We start from the raw sequence: 23300 nt of genomic DNA, 5'->3' as shown, positions 1-23300 counted from the left end.
GTACCCTATGCACTCTGGTAACCCCTAAAATTTAACGTGCCCTAGCTTGTCTGTCCATAATGGCAACCAGGGATGGATTTTTATAGAGAGTTCTAATGTGTACAGACCACTCATCTCTGTATTTCTCTTTTAAGACTTGGGACGTTGCAGTGGTGGGCCTATGCAACCTGAGCATTTATTAATGAGGATAAAAGTTCTGGCACTGGTTATGCCTTTTTGTGATTCTTCTATTGATGTTCACAACTTTGCACCTTACCTCTGTCCTCAGAGGATCCCTGATCCTCACTGTACATCCTTTCTAATTTCTTGCGCTGTTTGGTGGTGTCCCTTGGCACTGTGTCAAGGTCGAGTGAGCGTTGGCTTTGACAGGGAGGCCGGGGGCAGTCCTCCTTCGAGTCGTATCTTTTTGAACCCCAGTCCCGGATGTTATGCGCACTTCCTGAGCTCTGTAGTGGCTGTGACCGCGGGACACTTCCGTAATGATGATGGTGTGCATGACTACTGCGATGGATTGTCCTTTGGTTGGTTTGTGATTGAGAGCCTTTCAGGACCTCAAGCTCCAGGCTCTCCTCGCTGTCTCTGCCTGCCAGCATGCCGCCCTCCCTGCTGATGGTGTAGACGCGTGCTGGCTTGGTCGAGCTCTGTTGGGGCTGGTGCGTTTGGGGCTGATCCTCAGATGAGAGGCTGCGCTCTGCAGAGAGACGACGCTTAGCACTGGTGGGTACAGACGCTGGCTCAGTGCCTGGCTCTGGCTGATCCTGTCTGTGCTTGACTATGGCAGCAGGTTTGGAGTATGGGTGCAGATGGTTATTGTTGTGCAGGTGGGTGACACTCTGGGACTCGGGATCTTTGTCAACAAGTGTGTCAGACAGCAGGTGATCTGGATAGGAGAGAGAGAGAGGGAGAGAGAGAAATGGAGCAAGAGGGAAAGTGAGAAAGGAAAGTGCGACAGAGGGAGCAGGTCATGTTCTAATGAAAGGAGAGTCTTGGCAGGAGTTGCTACGCCTGAGGGAACCAAAAAAGCTCTTTTGCTAATGAAAGACAAAAAGAAGCCTGGTACAAGAGCAAGAGAATCTGAGTGGGAACAAAAATTACAAAAGTTGAGGAGAATGAAATGTACTAGGTGATTTAACACAAAAAAACGAATAATTAAAGCTGAAAGCTTAATAGCATAAGTCTACTGTGGCTTTGTGTAAACTAACCTGAGCCGTTGCAGTTCTCTGGGTTGTTTTGAGACACGTAATTTCCAAAAGCTTGAGCTGCTCTGGAGAGAGAGACAAGATGTCAAATCAAACTGTTATTCATTATTACCAGTTAGTCTGAACTGGAAAAGCTGGTCTCTGAATAAAGTATAAACTGGGGGGCAGGGGATGAAAAGCTTACATTTATTGTCAGTCATAATAAGAATTAAAAAAAAATTCCATACACTATATGGCCAAACGTATTTGGACACCTGATCCTGAGCTTGTTGGACATCTAATTTAAAAAACAATGGGTATTAAAATAGTGACCTCAATTTTGTCTTTTCTGCTATAACAGCCACTCTTTTGAAAAGGATTTTCACAAGACGTTAAAATATATCTGTGAAAATTTGTGCCCATTCAGTTGAGAGAACACTTGGTGTTCTGTCATGGCACACATGTCCCCTGCCGCTTACAACACAGTTGGCAATTCCAGTGGACTGTGAGATTACACAATAATGTTTAAATAAAAAATATCTGCTTTTATTACAGTGCTTCTCACAATTGTCTTTCCTTTATGTGACTTGATTTAATCATATGGCAATCACAATACCCTTCATGGTGCAATTACCTACTCTGCTATTTGACCAAGACCTAAGAAAATATGAAGCACTTGAAGCCAAAGAAAACTGTCCAGGTCTGTGATACATACATACATACTGTACATACATACTTGGGTGATTCTAGGTTATAAATTTGTGTTAAAAATACTTAATTTCAAAACAAATATTTTAGGTATTAAAAAGATCACTCATTGAATCACTAAAAAAATTACATGCCAAAATAATTATGATTTCCATTTTTTATGATGATTTGAACATCAATATTTTGCTACTTTGGCCTTGTCCGCCACCCAGACTTTAAAACTTCTCTGCTCTAATAAAATGCTAAAAAGTGATCAATTCATTATAAAAATCACAATATCAGTTTTATAATAACTTAAAAAGAAACAATTTTTTCATATTTGTACAACCTATGCATATTTTTTAGCAATATATTACTGTCCCCAGCATTATCGTCATTACCGCAACAGTGTATGGTTTCTGTAGGGAATCATTTGAAGGTAACACTTTATGTTTATGTTGTAACCATGGAAACAAAGACTTGCAAGGAAGCACATGCCAGCCATGAGAGAAGATTAACATTTTAATGTCTGGAAATGTGAGTAATTTAATCATGTATTCCTCCTGATCATAGAGTATATTTATTCAGTGTCATTACCATTTACATCAATATGGCAGTACTTTATGTGTATATGTATTTAAAATGCATCTTGTACTAGCTGTTGACTAGCTTTAGCAAATCCATGGCCTAGCTAGTTTTTTTCTTTAAAAAAGTAAAAATTGTCATTACCGCAACACGTCATTACCAACACATAATGACATTTTGCTATGCCACTTCGCAGATAAATATTATATATTAAAATTCAATTGTAGCCATCATTAAGTCTTTGCTCTAAAGCATGTAAGCATTATCTTGACATAATTAAAACTAAATTATTACTAATTTTATTTTTCAAAAGTTAAGATGGTAAAAAGAGCCCGCAATTGAAGAATCACCCACTTATGTAGTGATATTAAGTGCCATAAATTCATACAAATTTAAAGTAAGTCCTAAACTTTATGCTATGGCAAAAAACAACATTTTTTTAGAGTTTTTTTTATTTTATTTAATCCTTTACTGAAATTGACTGATATGCACTAGTATTTCTATACACCAGATAAATAAATCATGTATTACTGAAGCAAATAGAATCTAATTAGATTCATCACTGTCTTTCTCAAGCTGTATTTACATTAATCTAGTGATCTTGTTCTTTTCATTTCTTTCATTTTTAGGCAATCTCTTTCATTAACTGCTACGGGTGCAATCTGGCCCCCTCAGTTTTGTTTTCACACAGATGAGTGTTGAAGATAAAAGCATCCCACACAATTGCTTTTCTTAAAGGCTTAAATCTGTGTACTGTACACATACTTATATACACGCACATTTCTAAAAATGGACTAGTGTGCATACACAGTATTTACAGGCAAATGTATTATTGTATAAATTACACAATATAAACATCAGGTCATCCTTCTGATTGAGAGGTCAGAGTCCTAACCACTGAGGTCCCACTGACTACCACTGTCACTAACTAAAAACTAAAATAATACCAAGATAACAAATTGCAGCATTAAAATATGAGTTTTTGTCCTACATTTTATAATGTATAGTGTATGGGGCTGCATAATAGCAAGTCGGACAAGGTGCCCATGCACTTCTGTCCACAGTCAAAAGTGCCTACACTGGGCACATCTGTAGGTTGTTTGTTTGCACGGATCCTGTTTTACTAAGATCATGTGGATAGCCAGCTCGTGTGCATCGTCTGCCTGCAGAGGAGTTGTCAGAAAAATGTGTGGCAGTTTACCAGCAGGTCCTTCAGCTTCTGTAGGAGTAATGTCCTGGTATAAGCCACACCACCACAGGACTCCATCAGATGTCTGGAGTCCATAACTCAGCTGACAGTGTATTAGGTGGGTGGTCCTAATGTTTTGGCTCTTCCATATAAATATATGTAATTGATTTGTGTCTCTAATGTCTCTGAAGATTCCAGTCTACATTGATGTATCTTGAACAGAAAATGCTTTTTAGTTTTATATAAATATGTTGTTCCTGCTCAGACACACACACACACACACACACACACACACACACACACACACACACACACACACACACAGAGAGAGAGAGAGAGAGAGAGAGAGAGAGAGAGAGAGTCATGATCCTCCATATGAACTATTCATACACAAACATCACTACAAGCCCCCTCCTACACACACACACACACACACACACACACACACACACACAGCAAGTTTGTAGACAGATTGTGCAATCCCGGCAGTATCTGGGGACTCTGGGTTCTAGAAGTGTTTTGGTTCTGTGCCTGCAACTACATGCTCAATAATTAAACACCAACCAGCACATGCAAGCAGCTCTGTGCGAGCATTTCTCACCCATCCTCCACTCTGTTTTCTTCTACTGTAAAACCGTGACATTCCTTTTTAAAAAGGGTTGGAGATGCTGGCTGACAACTAATTTTGATTGACAGCGACTTTGGTAGAAAATAGACATACAGCGTGGGCGAAAAAGGAACAGCCAGTCAAACAAGTACTTTAGAAACACTTACTCTAATCACCACGTACACAGTATGTGTATTTGATGTCACATATTCCACCATATAGGCAAAAATATGTGGACACCCATTCATACCTCCTAATTATTACGTTTGACATGTTTATGATGCACCTATAGTATACAAATGTATAAAATCAATCCTCCCCAAGGTAGTATTAAGATGTTAATCTGATTTAAGCTTGCAAAACTAGTATGTATTCTCAAATTGGCTACAATGTCAAAACATGGACTAACTGCTCAGTAAGCCACAATGGTTTACCATTTTCAGATAAAATCTTCAGCCTCAGACTAACTATGCTGTCTTCAGGGCCTGAAAATGAAGGTAAAAAGTAGCAACCTCCCTTTTTATAGTGGATCTTCAGAAAATAACGATTTTGAGTACACAATGACAAAAAGCTAGGACGCTTTTAAAAGGATAAATGAAAACAAATGTGAAAAGCACTGCAGGATGTAAGGCCCAAGCCTGTTTCACACACACACACACACACACACACACACTCATGCTCTCTCTCATGGCAATGGAACTGCTGATTGCTTTAGGTACAGACTGGGTGCTTCTGGAAGCAACTTACGTATATCACATTTGCTGCCATGTGAGAGCCAGAGACGATCCAAGAAAAAAAAGGAAGGAACGCTTGACTGTCAGAAAAAAGACACACCGTACCTCAAAAAGATTCAGAAAAGAAGAAATAAGGGCTGCAGTCATAGCTGGCATGTTTTATGACAATAAAAAGGTGGAACTGGATTTGCAATAGATATTCATATCCAGAGTTATCTAAATCTACTTTCTAATGGCACTACAGATTGTTGGGTTTTCCAACATTAAATGTTTTGTAAAAAGAGGTTATTTAATTAAGCCATGGTTATAACCTCTTATAACAATTACACTAATCAGACATAACATTAAAACCACCTCCTTGTTTCTACACTCACTGTCCATATTATCAGCTCCAATTACCGTATAGAAACACTTTGTAGTTCATATTTACTGACTGTACTACAATTACTGACTGTAGTCCATCTGTTTCTCTACATACCTTTTCAACCTGCTTTCACCCTGTTCTTCAATGGTCATGACTCTCCCAGGACCACCAGAGAGCAGGTATTATTTGAGTGATGGATCATTCTCAGCACTGCAGTTACAATGACATGGTGGTGGTGTATTAGTGTATGTTGTGCTGGTATGAGTGGAGACTCTCCTACCTAGTTGGTCCACCTTGTAGACGTAAAGTCAGAGACAATCACTCATCCATTGCTGTTGTTTGAGTTGGTCATCTTCTAGACCTTCATCAGTGGTCACAAGGCGCTGCCCACGGGGCGCTGTTGGCTGGATATATTTATTTGGTTGGACTATTGTCAGTCCAGCAGTGACAGTGAGGTGTTTAAAAACTCCATCAGCGCTTCTGTGTCTGATCCACTCATACCAGCACAACACACACTAACACACCACCACCATGTCAGTGTCACTGCAGTGCTGAGAATGATCCACCACCCAAATAATACCTGCTCTGTAGTGGTCCTGGGAGAGTCCTGACTATTGAAGAACAGCATGAAAGGGGGCTAACAAAGCATGCAGAGAAACAGATGGACTACAGTCAGTAATTGTAGAACTACAAAGTGCTTCTATATGGTAAGTGGAGCTGATAAAATGGACAGTGAGTGTAGAAACAAGGAGGTGGTTTTAATGTTATGGCTAATCAGTGTATATTTGCAATAAATATTTATATCCAGAGTCATCTAAATCTACTTTCTAGTGGCACTACAGATTGTTGGGTTTTCCAACACTGGACATATTGTGAAAGGAGGTTATTTAATTAAGCCATGGTTATAACCCCTCATAATAATTATATTGCTAGATTCAGAGACAATGTGGGTCGTTGAAACTCCAAACTTGATCATGTATTTCAATTGAAAATAGAGGCTTGTTGATCACTGCATATATGTAGTCTATATATAGAGAAAGTATGCTACTTGACTGACAGTTATAATTGAATATATACAGTAGATGCATGTGTTTGAAGGAGTGGTTTTGGAGGAAAACTCAAAGATGGGTAAAATAGGTTGTTTTTAAAACATGCATGAATTATATAAGGAATCGGGAGCTTCCTCACATCACATTTGTTTCCTAAAATGTAGAGCTTCAGTGTAATAAATCATATTTTACTACCATGTGACAGAACACATTATTAGATACATACAACTCAACTATTAGTACAGCTTTTTTTTAAACCCTGTAAAAAATAAGGTTTAACAAATAATGAGCTTTGCACAGGATACACAACAGCTTAGCATGTGTAAGAGACGAGTACTGGCACATATAAGCACACAGACACAGTTGGCAAAAACAGTCACACACATTTGTGCAGAAATGCAGATCTGGTCTGCAATACCATGTCTAGCTGATATATTTAAAGTACAATCATATTTCATATTTCCTTCTTCAGCTGAGCAGCTTCACTCTATGCCTGGCATATACATGTGACATGACCTTCTTTTTCTCTTCTCCACCCCCTCATACACACTCACTCTTCTCCTCTTCTTATCTGCTAATGCCTAGCTCTCTGCTAAAGTCATTCGGCATTAAGACCCAGCTGAACTGTAAACACTAATTTCACTGCTTTGATCTCTTGGTGTCCACTTTAGAGTCTCTCTCTCTCTCATTTTCTGTCCCTCTTTGTCTCCCTTTCATGCTATTTTCTTTCTCTGACTCATTCTCTGTTCTGCTCAAATCAGGATACATTACTCTCACATTCAGTGGTAATTTGTCTCACAATTTCCAGTTGCAGGGTGGCACGGTGGTCGCCTCACAGCAAGAAGGTCCTGGGTTCGATCCCCAGGTGGGGCGGACTCCGGGAGCTCCGGTATTCTCCCACAGTCCAAAAACGTGCAAGTGAGGTGAATTGGAGATACAAAATTGTCCATGACTGTGTTTGACATTAAAGATGCACTGATGAATCTTGTGTAATGAGTAAATACCGTTCCTGTCATGAATGTAACCAAAGTGTGTAAAACATGATGTTAAAATCCTAATAACTTAATAAAACTTTCAGTTGGGGTTAAAAGTTTACATACAATTATAAGGTACATGTATGTCTTCATCCTTCAATTCTAAGAATATTTTTAAGAATTTGTTGTTGCAATTATTACATAGGTTTGCCATAAATTAAAAGATCCTGGAACACAGGTATCACTGTCCATAGTCAAGCAAGCTTTAAATTTCCCACTGCTTTAATATTAAACTTAAAGCTTGACTAAAACTAATTGTACACATGGGCCAAAATGCCTACTAGAAATAATTTTGTGGTCAGATGAGGTTAAGATCAAAGATCACAATGACCATAAGTATGGAGGTAAAAAGGCAAATAATTTAAACCCAACAAAACTGTCCAGAGAATGTGGATAGAAAAATAAGGAGGGGGTGTAAAATTCCTAAATCTTGGAAGTAATTGGGTTTTACAGCATCACAATGATGCAAGAACACATAAAAACTAATTAAACTAGGCTAAATTTTAACTTTTGGAATCAGTGTAAAATGTACATCCGTTATAACATGAGGAACCTTTGTAACAGTTGTTTTTAATTGATTACAGGACCTTTTTGTGAGGTTCAGACAAACGTTCTCTCCATAATTGCATTAAGGGTCTAAATCCATCTTTTACATGTATGTGAGTGAACAGTTGATGCATTATTCATGTTAACTCACCAACTAGGATTTAAATGAAATGGGAGCCATTAGTGAGCATACATAAATCAGGTTGATTCTTTTAAGGTTTATTAGCTTTCTAGTTTGTTGTGTATGAATTGAGATAATGGTTTTCTCCCAGGCCTAAAAGCCAGTTTATCAGCTTCCATCTGGCTAGCAAAACACATTTCATGACAGCATCAGGAGTGTCTCCTATCATCATTTCACCTGTTTGCATGTTGATAAATTACATTTGTAAATTACATCTGTCATTCTCCGTATGGTAATGATCAATCAAAAAAACATAAAAAAATCTAAAATATACGTAACATAATCAAAGCCATAGAAGCCTTACGATAAATATTGGTACAAATTAGCATTTTTCACCAATAAACGATCGTCATTACATAACGATGTAATGGTAAACTGTTAACCAACAAGCATTCAGCATCCCCATTATAATTTAAACACATCACAGTTTCATATAAATAAGTTTTTTTCCTAATTTATTTAAAAAAACCAGCTAAATGTAGCAAATATCATTCTGATAATAAGCTAAGAACTTTATAGACACTGTTTAGATACCTACCCAAGTATTTGCAAACCATTGTGGTACCAATATGTAAACCAGTTTACAGTTTACTCTGTGTGGAACTAGTATATGTAATATGTATGTATGTGTGTGTGTATACAGTGTATATACAGTGTATCACGAAAGTGAGTACACCCCTCACATTTCTGCAAATATTTCATTATATCTTTTCATGGGACAACACTATAGACATGAAACTTGGATATAACTTAGAGTAGTCAGTGTACAGCTTGTATAGCAGTGTAGATTTACTGTCTTCTGAAAATAACTCAACACACAGCCATTAATGTCTTAATAGCTGGCAACATAAGTGAGTACACCCCACAGTGAACATATCCAAATTGTACCCAAATGTGTCGTTGTCCCTCCCTGGTGTCATGTGTCAAGGTCCCAGGTGTAAATGGGGAGCGGGGCTGTTAAATTTGGTGTTTTGGGTACAATCCTCTCATACTGGCCACTGGATATTCAACATGGCACCTCATGGCAAAGAACTCTCTGAGGATGTGAGAAATAGAATTGTTGCTCTCCACAAAGATGGCCTGGGCTATAAGAAGATTGCTAACACCCTGAAACTGAGCTACAGCATGGTGGCCAAGGTCATACAGCGGTTTTCCAGGACAGGTTCCACTCGGAACAGGCTTCGCCAGGGTCGACCAAAGAAGTTGAGTCCACGTGTTCGGCGTCATATCCAGAGGTTGGCTTTAAAAAATAGACACATGAGTGCTGCCAGCATTGCTGCAGAGGTTGAAGACGTGGGAGGTCAGCCTGTCAGTGCTCAGACCATACGCCGCACACTGCATCAACTCGGTCTGCATGGTCTTCATCCCAGAAGGAAGCTGACGCACAAGAAAGCCCGCAAACAGTTTGCTGAAGACAAGCAGTCCAAGAACATGGATTACTGGAATGCCCTGTGGTCTGACGAGACCAAGATAAACTTGTTTGGCTCAGATGGTGTCCAGCATGTGTGGCGGCGCCCTGGTGAGAAGTACCAAGACAACTGTATCTTGCCTACAGTCAAGTATGGTGGTGGTAGCATCATGGTCTTGGGCTGCATGAGTGTTGCTGGCACTGGGGAGCTGCAGTTCATTGAGGGAAACATGAATTCCAACATGTACTGTGACATTCTGAAACAGAGCATGATCCCCTCCCTTCGAAAACTGGGCCTCAGGGCAGTTTTCCAACAGGATAACGACCCCAAACACAACCTCCAAGATGACAACTGCCTTGCTGAGGAAGCTGAAGGTAAAGGTGATGGACTAAACCCAATTGAGCACCTGTGGCGCATCCTCAAGTGGAAGGTGGAGGAGTTCAAGGTGTCTAACATCCACCAGCTCCGTGATGTCATCATGGAGGAGTGGAAGAGGATTCCAGTAGCAACCTGTGCAGCTCTGGTGAATTCCATGCCCAGGAGGGTTAAGGCAGTGATAATAATGGTGGTCACACAAAATATTGACACTTTAGGCACAATTTGGACATGTTCACTGTGGGGTGTACTCACTTATGTTGCCAGCCATTTAGACATTAATGGCTGTGTGTTGAGTTATTTTCAGAAGACAGTAAATCTACACTGCTATACAAGCTGTACACTGACTACTCTAAGTTATATCCAAGTTTCATGTCTACAGTGTTGTCCCATGAAAAGATATAATGAAATATTTGCAGAAATGTGAGGGGTGTACTCACTTTTGTGATACACTGTATATGCAAACTGGTTTGGTTGCATTATGGCCCAGGTTGAGAATCACTGCGCTACAAATCAGTTTTCATTCGACAATGCATTTACTCATTTGTCACTTTTCGTACGGGACAGTCTCTCTGCACTATGAAATAATGCAGAGGAAATTCTGCTGATGCTGGGCTATGCTGACTTCATGCTGTTGTGACTGATTAAGCTGATTCTGACTCGTAATGGCAAATACATGCATTAGAGATTAAAAGAGATTAAATACAATACTTATTGTAATTGTGCAAGTAAAGCAACACCATGAAGGAGCAAAAGTGCAGTGCATGCTAATTAAGTTCAGTGAGTACGTATACAACATCCACTTTACACAATCACAACTGCTATTTTATTAATGCTATAATATTCGTTGTTATTGCAAGAGTTTAAACAAATTAATATCTAGGGCTAAAAGAAGGTATCACACAAAATGTACTGTTGTGAGTTTGATGGCTGTTTTTCGCTGTGACATTTCACCAGAAATCCCTTTTACTGTAGCTGTATTTGCCATTATAAATCATCAACTTTGAACATTGAAGAATCTTGTAGTTTATTGTGGGTTCTCTGATGTATAGCACTAAGCTGGGACAAAATATGCATACACCAACTTATTTAAATCTGGTTGGTGTAGAAATTCTTAGAATGTCATTTAACTTTGTGGTATTGTTTTCCAATTGATTGTTAGAGATTGACTGTATTGTCTTGATTAATTTGCATGTCAACACATCAGGCTGGTTTAACCAGAGTTATTGATATTGAGGCTAACCATTACTTTGATGAACATCCTATTCCCAAACCAAGGGCATTAATTAAGACTTGGATCTATCTTTTGTAGCCTTAAATGCCTTTTGCAAGAGCTTTCCACAAACTTTAAGTGTCTGTAAGGATTGGTGCTAATTTGGTCTAAAGAGCCTTTGTGTGGTAAGACTTTAATGTTGGAGTAAAAGGCCTGGTTGCATCTATACCAAATGTATTAATTGTGGTTGAGGTCAGGGTTCTGTGCAGGCCACTGAAGTTCCTTCACAGTAAATTTATTAGATCAGGTTTTTGAGTCATGGTAGAAACAGGAAATGACCTTTTCCAAATTGTCCTTACAAAGTTGAAAACTCATCAATTGCTCCTAAAAATAAAATCTGCTCTGGAATTCAGAGATCTGAGATATCATGTGATGCTTCAGACACAAATGAGCATTAAGATTAAAGCTGAAGATACTATCAGCGTCAGAAGTTAAGCCGCCATTCACCCAGACAAAGGAGGCTGTGAGGAAGCAAAGCCGATCGAAGAAAGCTAATATCATAAAAATGGATTCGAGATGATCTGAAACTCAATTTCATCATAAGAGTAATCTGAGCCTGTGCTGTCTGTAAGAGAGAGAGTTTTAGTGCCCTGGTCGATGGTTTATGTAGCCCGTGTATTGATTAATAGTGGTCATTTTAGTAAGATGAGAATCTGTGAGCAGTTAAAGTGTTTATAGGGAGAGGAAATAAAAAAGTAAAAAGAAAATTAGATTCTGAGAAAGTTTTAAGTTTAGATAAACACTCTGTAACAAACCTTCCTGGGTCAAGCAACTCATAACAAAATGTACAGAACAAGTGGAACTGTACCCTCACCAAACTAGGACAAGGGCTAACAGAACAGCGCATGAGAATTAATGCCTCAAGATCAATTATCAGTTTTAATAAGCCTCAATGTATATCAAATTTAGATCAAGAAATACACTACATGGCCAAAAGTACATAGACAACCCTTACAACAGTGTCAGTATAAGTGAGAATATAGCTATGCCATAGTTGTACATTAGCCATAAAAATGGATTTACCCAAGTTCAGGTACTCTCATCAGAAGATTTAATATTATAAGAATATTAATCTGATATTAATTAAAATATTTCTATTTTCATTTAGTATTTTAACATAAAACAAAACAAATAATATTAATCACTTAATATGTGTATGTATGTTGGATTAAAACATTTAAAAAATGTATTATTAAAAACAAGTGTTCTGGTGGAGCAGCGCTAGATTGCGCTAGCAGAACCCTGGATCTCAGAGGTGCTGTGGGCTGGTCATTGCCTACACACAGACATAACTGGCTACGTTAGAGGAATCTGGGGATGACCAAGCTCCCATCATTGTTTGGTGTCCTGTCTGAGGTATGTTACTACAATGATTGGTCATGTATGGTTCTTTAGGAAAATCTTACTATTATTAATGTTTAATGATGAAATGATTTTAATAACCAAAACTATAGATCTACTGACTTCAGTTTCTGTGAAAGCAGCTTTTAATCAGCTATCCACAGGGGTTGCCAATATGCATATGAGAAAATTATTATATTATATTGTTAAAATGTCCAAATTTAGTTTCTTGGTCGATGACAGTAAATTATTCTTCTCATTACTTTGCTATGTTTACATCTGATGATGTTATAAGTTGGAGAGAAGCAGCCCCACATAATGATGCTCTATACTTCAGAAGGTGTGGCGCTCTTGGTATAATGAATGATCCCTTTTAACGGCCCCACCCCGTAAGGGGTCGCCACAGCGAATCATTCAGTTGTGACATCTGATGCCCTTCCTGACACTACCCTTCTACCCATTCCGGCTTGGGACCGGTACTAAGGCTGCACTGATACATGTCCACCTCATGCATATGTTCACATTACACCATGCACCTTCTGTTTTATTGAGCCCTTGGAACCATTTTGTTTAATTTCACAACTGTTCCGAATCTGAAGCAGTTCACTGATTTTTGTTCTTTGTGTAATCTTAAACGACTGCTGTTTCTTTAAGTTAATCTTCCTTATCATCAATCTGAAAGCACCTTGTTAAATCTTGCATGGTGAACTTGTTTGTGGTGCCATAAAAGGGGGATGTTTATTAAACAAGCTACAGAGCCATTGCACTTAATTTTGTCTTTATCATTACAGAAGGAAGCTCCTTTACATTGTTTTCTACTTTCTAATGAAACCGGGTGTAATTTGCATGAAACACTTTTTCAGCAGTATGCAGCCATTTAATAAATGCACTTGGGTGGCACGGTGGCTTTGTGGGTAGCACTGTCACCTCACAGCAAGGAGGTCCTGGGTTCGATTCCCAGGTGGGGCGGTCCAGGTCCTTTCTGTTTGAAGTTTGCATGTGGGTTTCCTCCGGGAGCTCCGGTTTCCTCCCACAATCCAAAGATGTGCAAGTGAGGTGAATTGGAGATACAAAATTGTCCATGACTGTGTTTGATATTAAACTTGTGTAAGCAGTAACTACCTGTTCTGTCAAGAATGTAACCAAAGTGTGTAAAACATGAATGCCCTCATTGCGCACTGCATGAAATATGTATGTATTAATGTATATATAATATAAATCCTAAATCCTAAAGTATCACTGTGAGTTTCAGTAATGATCTAATAATGTAGGTAAATCCATGTAATACAATGTCAGAATAAACAGGATGCCTCTACAGATTATTTAGATTATACAGCTCGGTACTCACCTAACTTTTGCCGCAACAGAGGAAACTGCATCATTCTTTACATTCTTGCTTTTGGACACGGCAGTTCCCATAGTGCAGAGGAAACGGAACCGTGGTAAAAGCCGCTCATTCCACTGTCCGCAATGCAAATAACCCACAAAGAACTGGATTACATCAAAATAATGCGCAAAACGAAGCGCACATTCACCTCCTGCTCCTCTCCGCTGGTCACATTATAGGGTGTAAGTGATCAGCTCCTCACATCACGGTGTGCATCAGGTCTCGGTTCTGTCTCGTGTCCGGTTGTAGAGTGATGTGAAGCTCAGCGCTCGTGCAGTCAAGTACCGCGCTGCCACTATCGCGCGCCACCCACTGCGCGCGCGTGATTGCTGTGTGTGTGTGTGTGCGTGCGTACTTGTGTGTATCTGTGCGCGAGTGTGGGTGATGAGGGGTAGCAGTAATCTGGGGCAGGGCTTGGATTATACCAACACTGGTGCTGGCATGGTTCGTACCAGGTACTTAAGAACAAAAGGAGACAATGGGTACCGATGTTTATAGTCCGTGTATTGTGCTAAAGGGCAGTGATAGCTCAGTGGTTAAGGTACTGGACTAGTAATCAGAAGGTTGCCGGTTCAAGCTCCACCACCGCCAAGTTGCCACTGTTGGGTCCCTGAGCAAGGCCCTTAACCCTCAATTGCTCAAAACTGTGTTCAGTCATACCTGTAAGTCGCTTTGGATAAAAGCGTCTGCTAAATGCCAAAAATGTAAAATGTAATGTAAATGTAAATTCATTTATTATCATAAAAGCAACATTCCTCATACAAAAGTACTTTTTCAATCAATTTTGACAAAGAATTAGGTTAGTTGTAACTGTTGTGTTTGCTGTTTTAAGCCATCCTGCGACTTCTATATTTATTGCTCATTTACAGCTCTGAGCATGTTTTAAACCTTGAGTGATGCTCATTTCCAGAAACAATCTGTAGTTTCATTAAGTCTTTTTTTGCAGATTATTGTACCAGTTGTACTGACTGAGATTTTGAATGTGTTTGTCCTTAGTTTGTGTTAAAAGTGCATTAATAATAATGCATTGTAATATTGAGCCTTCAGCTCAGTGTTTCCTTATGGAACCAGACCTGCAGCGACCCTGACCAGGATAAGGTGACTGATAGAATTTAAATGAAATTACATCGCATCATTGACTTGGGTTTTGAATATATATATACTGTATATAAATGCTGTATACTGGTATTTTATTATTGTACTTAAGGAATAATAACGACCTGAGTGCAGCCAATGGGGGGCTGGCAGTGCGGTGGGGGGTTGAGTTCCAGTGCACCTGACCCGCACCTGCACCTGACCCGCACCTGCACCCCAGGTAGTTACGTCCCTGGTTTTGGAACTTCCCCTCCACGCCTACACTGTTCCTAGAATATTCTGGAGTGTATCTGGTCATTTTTGTTAATTTATTTAAAAAAAAAAAAAAAATTGATGCCAGGTGCTTAGCACTTAGCATACAAGACTGATAATGCACATCTAGAACTAATCACAGAAAGGACACTAGACAAAGAACATGAATAAATAACCTGTACAAAATCTAGGTATCTACAGTATCTTGCCATGAGAATGACCAATGTGTTTTTTTTACTGAAAACCATTTAAAATAAAAGCATCATTTACAACTTCAGGTACTAACCTTAGCTATATGAGGGTGAAGCAAACAGAAACGAATAATAATAAACTTTGGTGAAATATAAATGGTGGAGTAAATGTGATAAACTGAAGCAGAACTTAATGTTTCTTACAATCATATTTTTATCCCATATTCATGAACATTTTTCAACAGCAGAGGGCAGTACTAGCTGGTTACTGGGCTGCCAAATACTCATCTGTTATTGCTGGTTTGAACTGGGCAGTGCATATATCCACCTTAAAGCTGACAACCCTGTTTAAAAGCACCACAGATTACCAGATTTTGGTGATGTACTTTGTGTTTAAACACATTTATCAAGTTTTTCGTTGCTCATGACCTGCATTTATGTTTTGAACTGTGGAATGTAGTATCTCAGTATACAGTATATCATTTATTTTCTTCAGAGTTTTAATAGCTAGTTACAAGTTATGTGTGAGTATGCACATACCTAGAAATATTACTCATGAGGAAAATATAAAACACATATACACATCACAGTACAATGCAGACTTTCTGAGTGAGTTGCATTTATACACCACAATATATACAGTATATACAGTATATATATATATATATATATATATATATATATATATATATATATATATATATATATATACTGTATATATTGTGGTGTATACAATTTACAGAGGTGGACAAATAATTGGGTCAGATGACTGTGGCAAACAGTTCTACACTGTAAAGAATTCCACTGTAAAATAACAGTATCCTACTTGCAGCAGAGACACCAAAATGTTACTCTTATTTTATAATGCACCTACTGTTATTTAGTTTAACTGATTTTTATTCTACAGTATATTGATTTACAGTATATGACAGTAGAATTACTATTTGACTGAAAGTTTACAGTACATAGTAGCATGTTGATAGTATCTTACAGTGCATCTGCAGTATTTGAACAGTATAATATTGTGTATTGGATTACAGTATTGGATAACAGTAGATCAACATACACACACATCAGCCTTGACACCACATCAAACATATATACTTTGTAATGTTACAAACAGTTACTTAATCATTGATGCAATTGTTTGCATTATAAAACACAATTATTTACACTAGCGTAAAGCATGAGAGTGGTGCAAGGTGTCCCGGGAGTGCCAGAATAGCTACAATACATATCCTCACATACAGTGTATCACAAAAGTGAGTACACCCCTCACATTTCTGCAAATATTTTATTATATCTTTTCATGGGACAACACTATAGAAATAAAACTTGGATATAACTTAGAGTAGTCAGTGTACAGCTTGTATAGCAGTGTAGATTTACTGTCTTCTGAAAATAACTCAACACACAGCCATTAATGTCTAAATGGCTGGCAACATAAGTGAGTACACCCCACAGTGAACATGTCCAAATTGTGCCCAAAGTGTCAATATTTTGTGTGACCACCATTATTATCCAGCACTGCCTTAACCCTCCTGGGCATGGAATTCACCAGAGCTGCACAGGTTGCTACTGGAATCCTCTTCCACTCCTCCATGATGACATCACGGAGCTGGTGGATGTTAGACACCTTGAACTCCTCCACCTTCCACTTGAGGATGCGCCACAGGTGCTCAATTGGGTTTAGTCCATCACCTTTACCTTCAGCTTCCTCAGCAAGGCAGTTGTCATCATGGAGGTTGTGTTTGGGGTCGTTATCCTGTTGGAAAACTGCCATGAGGCCCAGTTTTCGAAGGGAGGGGATCGTGCTCTGTTTCAGAATGTCACAGTACATGTTGGAATTCATGTTTCCCTCAATGAACTGCAGCTCCCCAGTGCCAGCAACACTCATGCAGCCCAAGACCATGATGCTACCACCACCATGCTTGACTGTAGGCAAGATACAGTTGTCTTGGTACTTCTCACCAGGGCGCTGCCACACATGCTGGACACCATCTGAGCCAAACAAGTTTATCTTGGTCTCGTCAGACCACAGGGCATTCCAGTAATCCATGTTCTTGGACTGCTTGTCTTCAGCAAACTGTTTGCGGGCTTTCTTGTGCGTCAGCTTCCTTCTGGGATGACGACCATGCAGACCGAGTTGATGCAGTGTGCGGCGTATGGTCTGAGCACTGACAGGCTGACCTCCCACGTCTTCAACCTCTGCAGCAATGCTGGCAGCACTCATGTGTCTATTTTTTAAAGCCAACCTCTGGATATGACGCCGAACACATGGACTCAACTTCTTTGGTCGACCCTGGCGAGGCCTGTTCCGAGTGAAACCTGTCCTGGAAAACCGCTGTATGACCTTGGCCACCATGCTGTAGCTCAGTTTCAGGGTGTTAGCAATCTTCTTATAGCCCAGGCCATCTTTGTGGAGAGCAACAATTCTATTTCTCACATCCTCAGAGAGTTCTTTGCCATGAGGTGCCATGTTGAATATCCAGTGGCCAGTATGAGAGAATTGTACCCAAAACACCAAATTTAACAGCCCTGCTCCCCATTTACACCTGGGACCTTGATACATGACACCAGGGAGGGACAACGACACATTTGGGCACAATTTGGACATGTTCACTGTGGGGTGTACTCACTTATGTTGCCAGCTATTTAGACATTAATGGCTGTGTGTTGAGTTATTTTCAGAAGACAGTAAATCTACACTGCTATACAAGCTGTACACTGACTACTCTAAGTTATATCCAAGTTTTATGTCTATAGTGTTGTCCCATGAAAAGATATAATGAAATATTTGCAGAAATGTGAGGGGTGTACTCACTTTTGTGATACACTGTATAGGATTACAGAAGGATATACATTCAAGAAAATATTGCTGTAGTTTTTTCAAAGTTTTCATTGATATGTACAGCTGAATTAATGACAGGCTTATAATACCATCAAGAACAGAGAAGCATTGGTTTTAACTGTGTTTCAGTAAAACAGTAAAAGGGTGAAAAATAAGAGAAAGTGATCCTGTCCTTCTGTAATCCTGTACTCTCCTAGAGCTGAACCAAATGATCAGCTATAGAGATGGATGGATGGATATTGACAGAAAGAGAGTCAACCATGGTACTTTCTATTATAGCTCTTATTGATTATATGTCTTGCTGCACGTAGATACATTTTATACAACTAACTACATACATAATATAATTAACCACATATTATACAGTGCAACAACTGTAACGGAATGAAAACTGTTTGAATGTTTTTATGTACATGTTGAACTTATGAATGCAATAAATGACTGATATTTACATAAAACACACACACACTGGCAAACCTCTACATCATGGATAAGCATTTTCTGTTCCGGTTGTATGCTGGTTGGGTGGTTGTAGAGTCCGAGCAGAGAAGGCGTACAGGAGTGGATTCACACAGCTGTTGACAAAAATCAGTGACTTAGTTATATGTTCTACATCCACTGCAATTCTCAACAGCTTGTCATTCTTGAGTAAAATTGCAGCAATAAACAAAATGTTGTTGATAGTAAACGGGAGCGAAAAAACAAAAAAAGCCATGACAATTCTGGTCACCAGCTTTGTCATTTTGTGACTGTTAAAGAAAGCTGACCGATTCACCCCTCGGTAAAGATGAAAGTAGAAATAAGTCAATAAGAGGAAGGTCAGCACAAACATTAAAGTCTCCAAGAATAAAGTAGCCACCCTTTCTGTGTCATTCTGATAGTGTAGTCTGCACTCCAACTGTTCATTTTTCATATATACGCTGCGCTCTACAGGAGCATAGGACCCTAATACTCCACCTAGCATCCACATCCCACCCAGAAGAATCTTCTGTCCTCTTACTCCAACTTTAGCCCATTTCTGAGGATAAAGAACCTGCAGATATCTCTGCAGACTTAGCAAAATCACACATAGTAAGCTACAATAGAGTCCCAAGTATATCATATAAGAAGAAATCTTGCATAATAATAAACCGAAGCTCCAACCCTGCAGAAATGACCAGATCCACACCGGCAGGAGAAGCAGAGTCAGCAGGTCTGATACAGCCAGGCTCATCATCAGCCTCGGGGTAAAACTGTCTCCCCTTAGCCATCCAACAAGACGAATCATTACTGCTATATTACCAGGAACTCCAAGTAAAAAGCAAAGTCCCAGTACACCGCTGGCAATGGCTTTTTCAGCTGAGACGGTGTGCGTGCTGTTGGATGAGTTGAAATGCTCCATGGTTAAACGTTAATTGCTCTATGTAGTAGCCTACGTGTAAATTTTACACACAATATAAATAAAATATAAACAAGAGTAACAACATTTGTGACCACGCTTTGTGCTAGCAGACACACATTCAGAACAGAAATGTTTATTTTAAATATGCATGTTATCTTTCAGGTATATCTTTTCACACCTTGTTCTGCTGAAATCAATTTGCTTAGCATGGTTAACAATTGACCACTTATTTCCTGTAAGCAAATGACTCGAAGCCAAACAGTGTAACCAAATAAATATTTTTTCTTGATTTTAATGTTGAATCTACAGTATATTGTAAAGGCTAACTGAATTATTACATTCCTATTCAAGACGTACACACACCACAGGACTGAAACAAATAGCTTTAACACTAACTGTGCAACATCAGTGAATAAATGCGTTACCTTTAACTAACCTATGTTTACAAGTGCCAGATTTACTAATTGACATGAAATTACCATTATAACATTAACACCAAGTTGGAATTACAGGGCACAAACTGAGGTCTTGCATTTAGGTGTGTTGGTAATGAAGCACCCAACATGGATTTTTATTTATTCTAGAGTTGAGAATGACCAATTTAAAAAGTGCAGCAAATGTGTCAACTTATCTTAACGGTTCCCTGGTTTATGAAGCAACTCTCCCAGAAATTCTGCATTGTTCTGGACAGAACTGAATGTTCTTTACTTTGTTACGTTTTAAAGGTGGCTGCACTTGCAGGCATGACCTGTTGATCTGATGTTTCCACTTTTCCCTTTCCTGAGTGAGACAACACAGCTTCAAGTTTTGTGTGGATGTGAAGATATGATTTTAGAGTGCTTATTGTGACTGTTAGAGGCTTAATTCGTCCATAATCTGCTAAGTCAATGCATTTATTACTAAAGGACCTTAAAATAGTCCAGCATTATTTACATTTAGGAATTCTGATCATCGCTTCTGACAGTCAGTCAAAAGAGATTAAGTGCACACAAGCAGAATTATGTGCTCTTTTTTAGATACTCAAACTCTTGGCCTAAATCTCACCACTAATTGTCTTAGAACAGGGTTTTGTGAAATAAAATTACAAATAAAATTTAGAAAAACACAAAGATAACCCAAGTAAACACACAAAATGGTTTTAAAGTAAGTATTTTATGTATTAATCAACATGCTTGAAAGAGACAAAATCAAGAATTTCAGTGGTGTAATCAAAATCCTTCCCTGAACCCTACTGAGATGCTGTTGCAGAACATTAGACAGTTTATGCTGTAGTGCTGCAGTTATATTATCTACAGCCTCTGCGAATCCCAGCAGCTTGTCATTCTTGAGTAAAACTTTAGCCATAAACAAAATGTTGATAGTAAACAGGACCCAAAAAAACATAAAAGGCCACCACAATTCTGCTTAACAACTTTAAAAGTCATTGTGTGACAGTTAAAGAAAGCTGACCGATTCACCCCTCGATAATGATGACAGAAAAAAAAAGCCAGTAGGAAGGAGGACACCACAAACATTCAAATCTGGCAGAATAGTTACTTGATCTATGACATTTCAAAGGTATCACCTGCACTGCATCTGTCCAGCCTTTCCCCAACATTCACTAGACTGTATGAGAGCATATCACACCAACACACCACTCAACATCCACATTTCTATCAGAAGAATCTTCTGACCTTTTCCTCCAAGCTTGGCCCATTTCTGGTAATGCAGAACTGGATTGTATCTCTGCACACTCATTAAAATAATGCACAGGATGCAACAATTGAGGCTCCAGTACAAATATATTTACATAATGGCAAAGTGCCAGCCATGCAGAGAAAGTAGAGTCATTAGGTTTGATATGGCAAGACTCAGCATCAACACTGAGGTTAAACTGCCTTATTTTATCCATCCGGCATGACTCTCAGTACAAAGCAAAGTGACAGTAAATGACTAGCAGTGGATTTTTCATGTGTGAATACAGCAGTCAGTGAGACGTGGTAGAGTTCTGATGCTGCTGCTACTAACATATTGTAGCTACATGTGAAGTGTAATTATTATGTATTATGTAAACACTATTTTATTACTGTTTATACAGCAGTCATAGTAACAAGTGCACACAGAGGCTTCTTAAGTAAAGCTATACTAAAAGGATGTCAGAGGTTCTTGATGCACGTGCCTCTCTTGATGCAAAAAACAGAACAATGACAAGTTACATTTTTGCAATTACTTACAAATAAGTTTCCCTGAAAGACACTGTTTAAGTTATAATTTTTATATATTATTTTCATGCATGTTTACACAGTTATCCTCCACTGCCCTGATCACAGAGGGTCATACCAAACACATGCTCTCTTAAAAATGTGTGCAGTTGCCAACTGTTTCTTTTCACACTTTGACAGACGGGATTTTTTTTTTTTAATAATCTTTTGACTACAAAAACCTCTTGAACAAAATGTTATTCATTTGCATTGAGTCTCACTTCCTTTGCTGGTGCAATTTGTGGTAAAGCAGTGGGTTTACAGGAAACCAAACTTAGAACTTAGTGATGGGATTATAAATTTAAAGGCGTTTAATGCGCTGTGGAAACAGTACCACTGCAAAGGTGAATTAATACAGCCTAAACGTTTTATGTATGGAAATATCTCAGCTGATGAGTCACAAATGTATAAACTTCAAGTTTGAGGGCTGAGATTTAGTATCTACAAACAGCAAAAAAAAAAAAAAAGGATAGCATCACAATGACTGCGCTGTCTGTCCGAGTAGCGTTTTTTCCCTTGTTGCTAAATTCGCTCTATGCAAATGACTTGTCCGTGTAGTCATGCAACTACATGAAACATCCGGTGATCACTGCTTTGTTTAATATAAAGTAAGTGATGTTGGCTGTTGGTTTATTAAACAAAACGTATCTCTCATTCTTTTTAAACCAACTCTGTTAAAACAATTTGTTAAAAGTCTTCGTGCTAATTGTTTTTTCAAAAAGATGTCATGGTTAGTTAGCAGGGTTCATTTGCTCTATAGTGCAAATGCTGGCACCATTTATCTGGTTATCACTAAACTAAGTCTGTGCCAGGTTTAAGAATTTGAATCACCTTTTGGTTTTAGATGCATTGGAAGTGTTAAAATGCCTTCAGACTAACCACTGCTTTAAAGCACAGGTGTTATGGTATTTTCTAAAGTATTCTATTAGAAATAGTTAAGTATGTAATCATGTAGTCAGATACTGATGTCAGACACTGTATTTTTCTCTGGCTGGTTGCTAAATCTAAAAGGCTGTGTCCTTTTGCTTACTGCACACTATACAGGGAAGCAGTACTGGGGTTCTGGAAATTGAAGTATTTCATGTATAATTAAGAACAGTTGTATGTGGTTTATGTAACAGCCAAGATTGTGGATGTTTATCATTCAAACACACTGGCCATCTAATTTATCAGTCAGCTAAAGAGCAATAATATTAAATGTTCTACAAAGATTATTTCTCAAGTTACAAGTACAGCTACGTCACCAACACACACAGACACACACACACACACACGCACACACACACCCACCCACATACACACTATCCTTAAAAAATACAAGCAGAAGTGATGCTGTTTCTGTATAGTTAAA

At 38.7% G+C, this 23300-nt stretch overlaps 3 protein-coding genes across 3 annotated transcripts in view; all 3 read right to left on the bottom strand.

Annotated features, from left to right (window-relative positions):
- Positions 1-14108, bottom strand: part of nsmfb (NMDA receptor synaptonuclear signaling and neuronal migration factor b) — a 34523-nt gene extending 20415 nt beyond the window's left edge. The window contains exons 1-3 of the mRNA XM_063017930.1: positions 13901-14108; positions 1203-1264; positions 257-880 (exon numbers count right to left, since the gene is read on the bottom strand). Coding sequence (XP_062874000.1) covers positions 257-880; positions 1203-1264; positions 13901-13971 — 757 coding nt within the window. The 5' untranslated portion in view covers positions 13972-14108. The remainder of the gene's footprint in view (positions 1-256; positions 881-1202; positions 1265-13900) is intronic.
- Positions 14109-18773: 4665 nt separating this feature from the next.
- LOC134335608 (C5a anaphylatoxin chemotactic receptor 1-like) lies at positions 18774-19709 on the bottom strand. The gene has a single exon (XM_063018167.1). It carries the CDS (start codon positions 19707-19709, stop codon positions 18813-18815), a length of 897 nt encoding a protein of 298 aa, XP_062874237.1. The 3' UTR covers positions 18774-18812.
- Positions 19710-20421: 712 nt separating this feature from the next.
- Positions 20422-22037, bottom strand: LOC134335704 (uncharacterized). Its single transcript, XM_063018297.1, is given in 6 exon segments — positions 20422-20489; positions 20942-21086; positions 21088-21126; positions 21128-21233; positions 21235-21611; positions 22029-22037. Coding segments are annotated over 6 exon segments (744 nt in total).
- Between the last annotated feature and the right edge of the window lie 1263 nt (positions 22038-23300).

This window comes from Trichomycterus rosablanca, chromosome 21, assembly GCF_030014385.1.
Source record: "Trichomycterus rosablanca isolate fTriRos1 chromosome 21, fTriRos1.hap1, whole genome shotgun sequence".
Lineage (NCBI taxonomy): Eukaryota > Metazoa > Chordata > Actinopteri > Siluriformes > Trichomycteridae > Trichomycterus > Trichomycterus rosablanca.
Note: the sequence above shows the minus strand (reverse complement) of the source record. Positions and strands in the feature narration are given on the sequence as shown.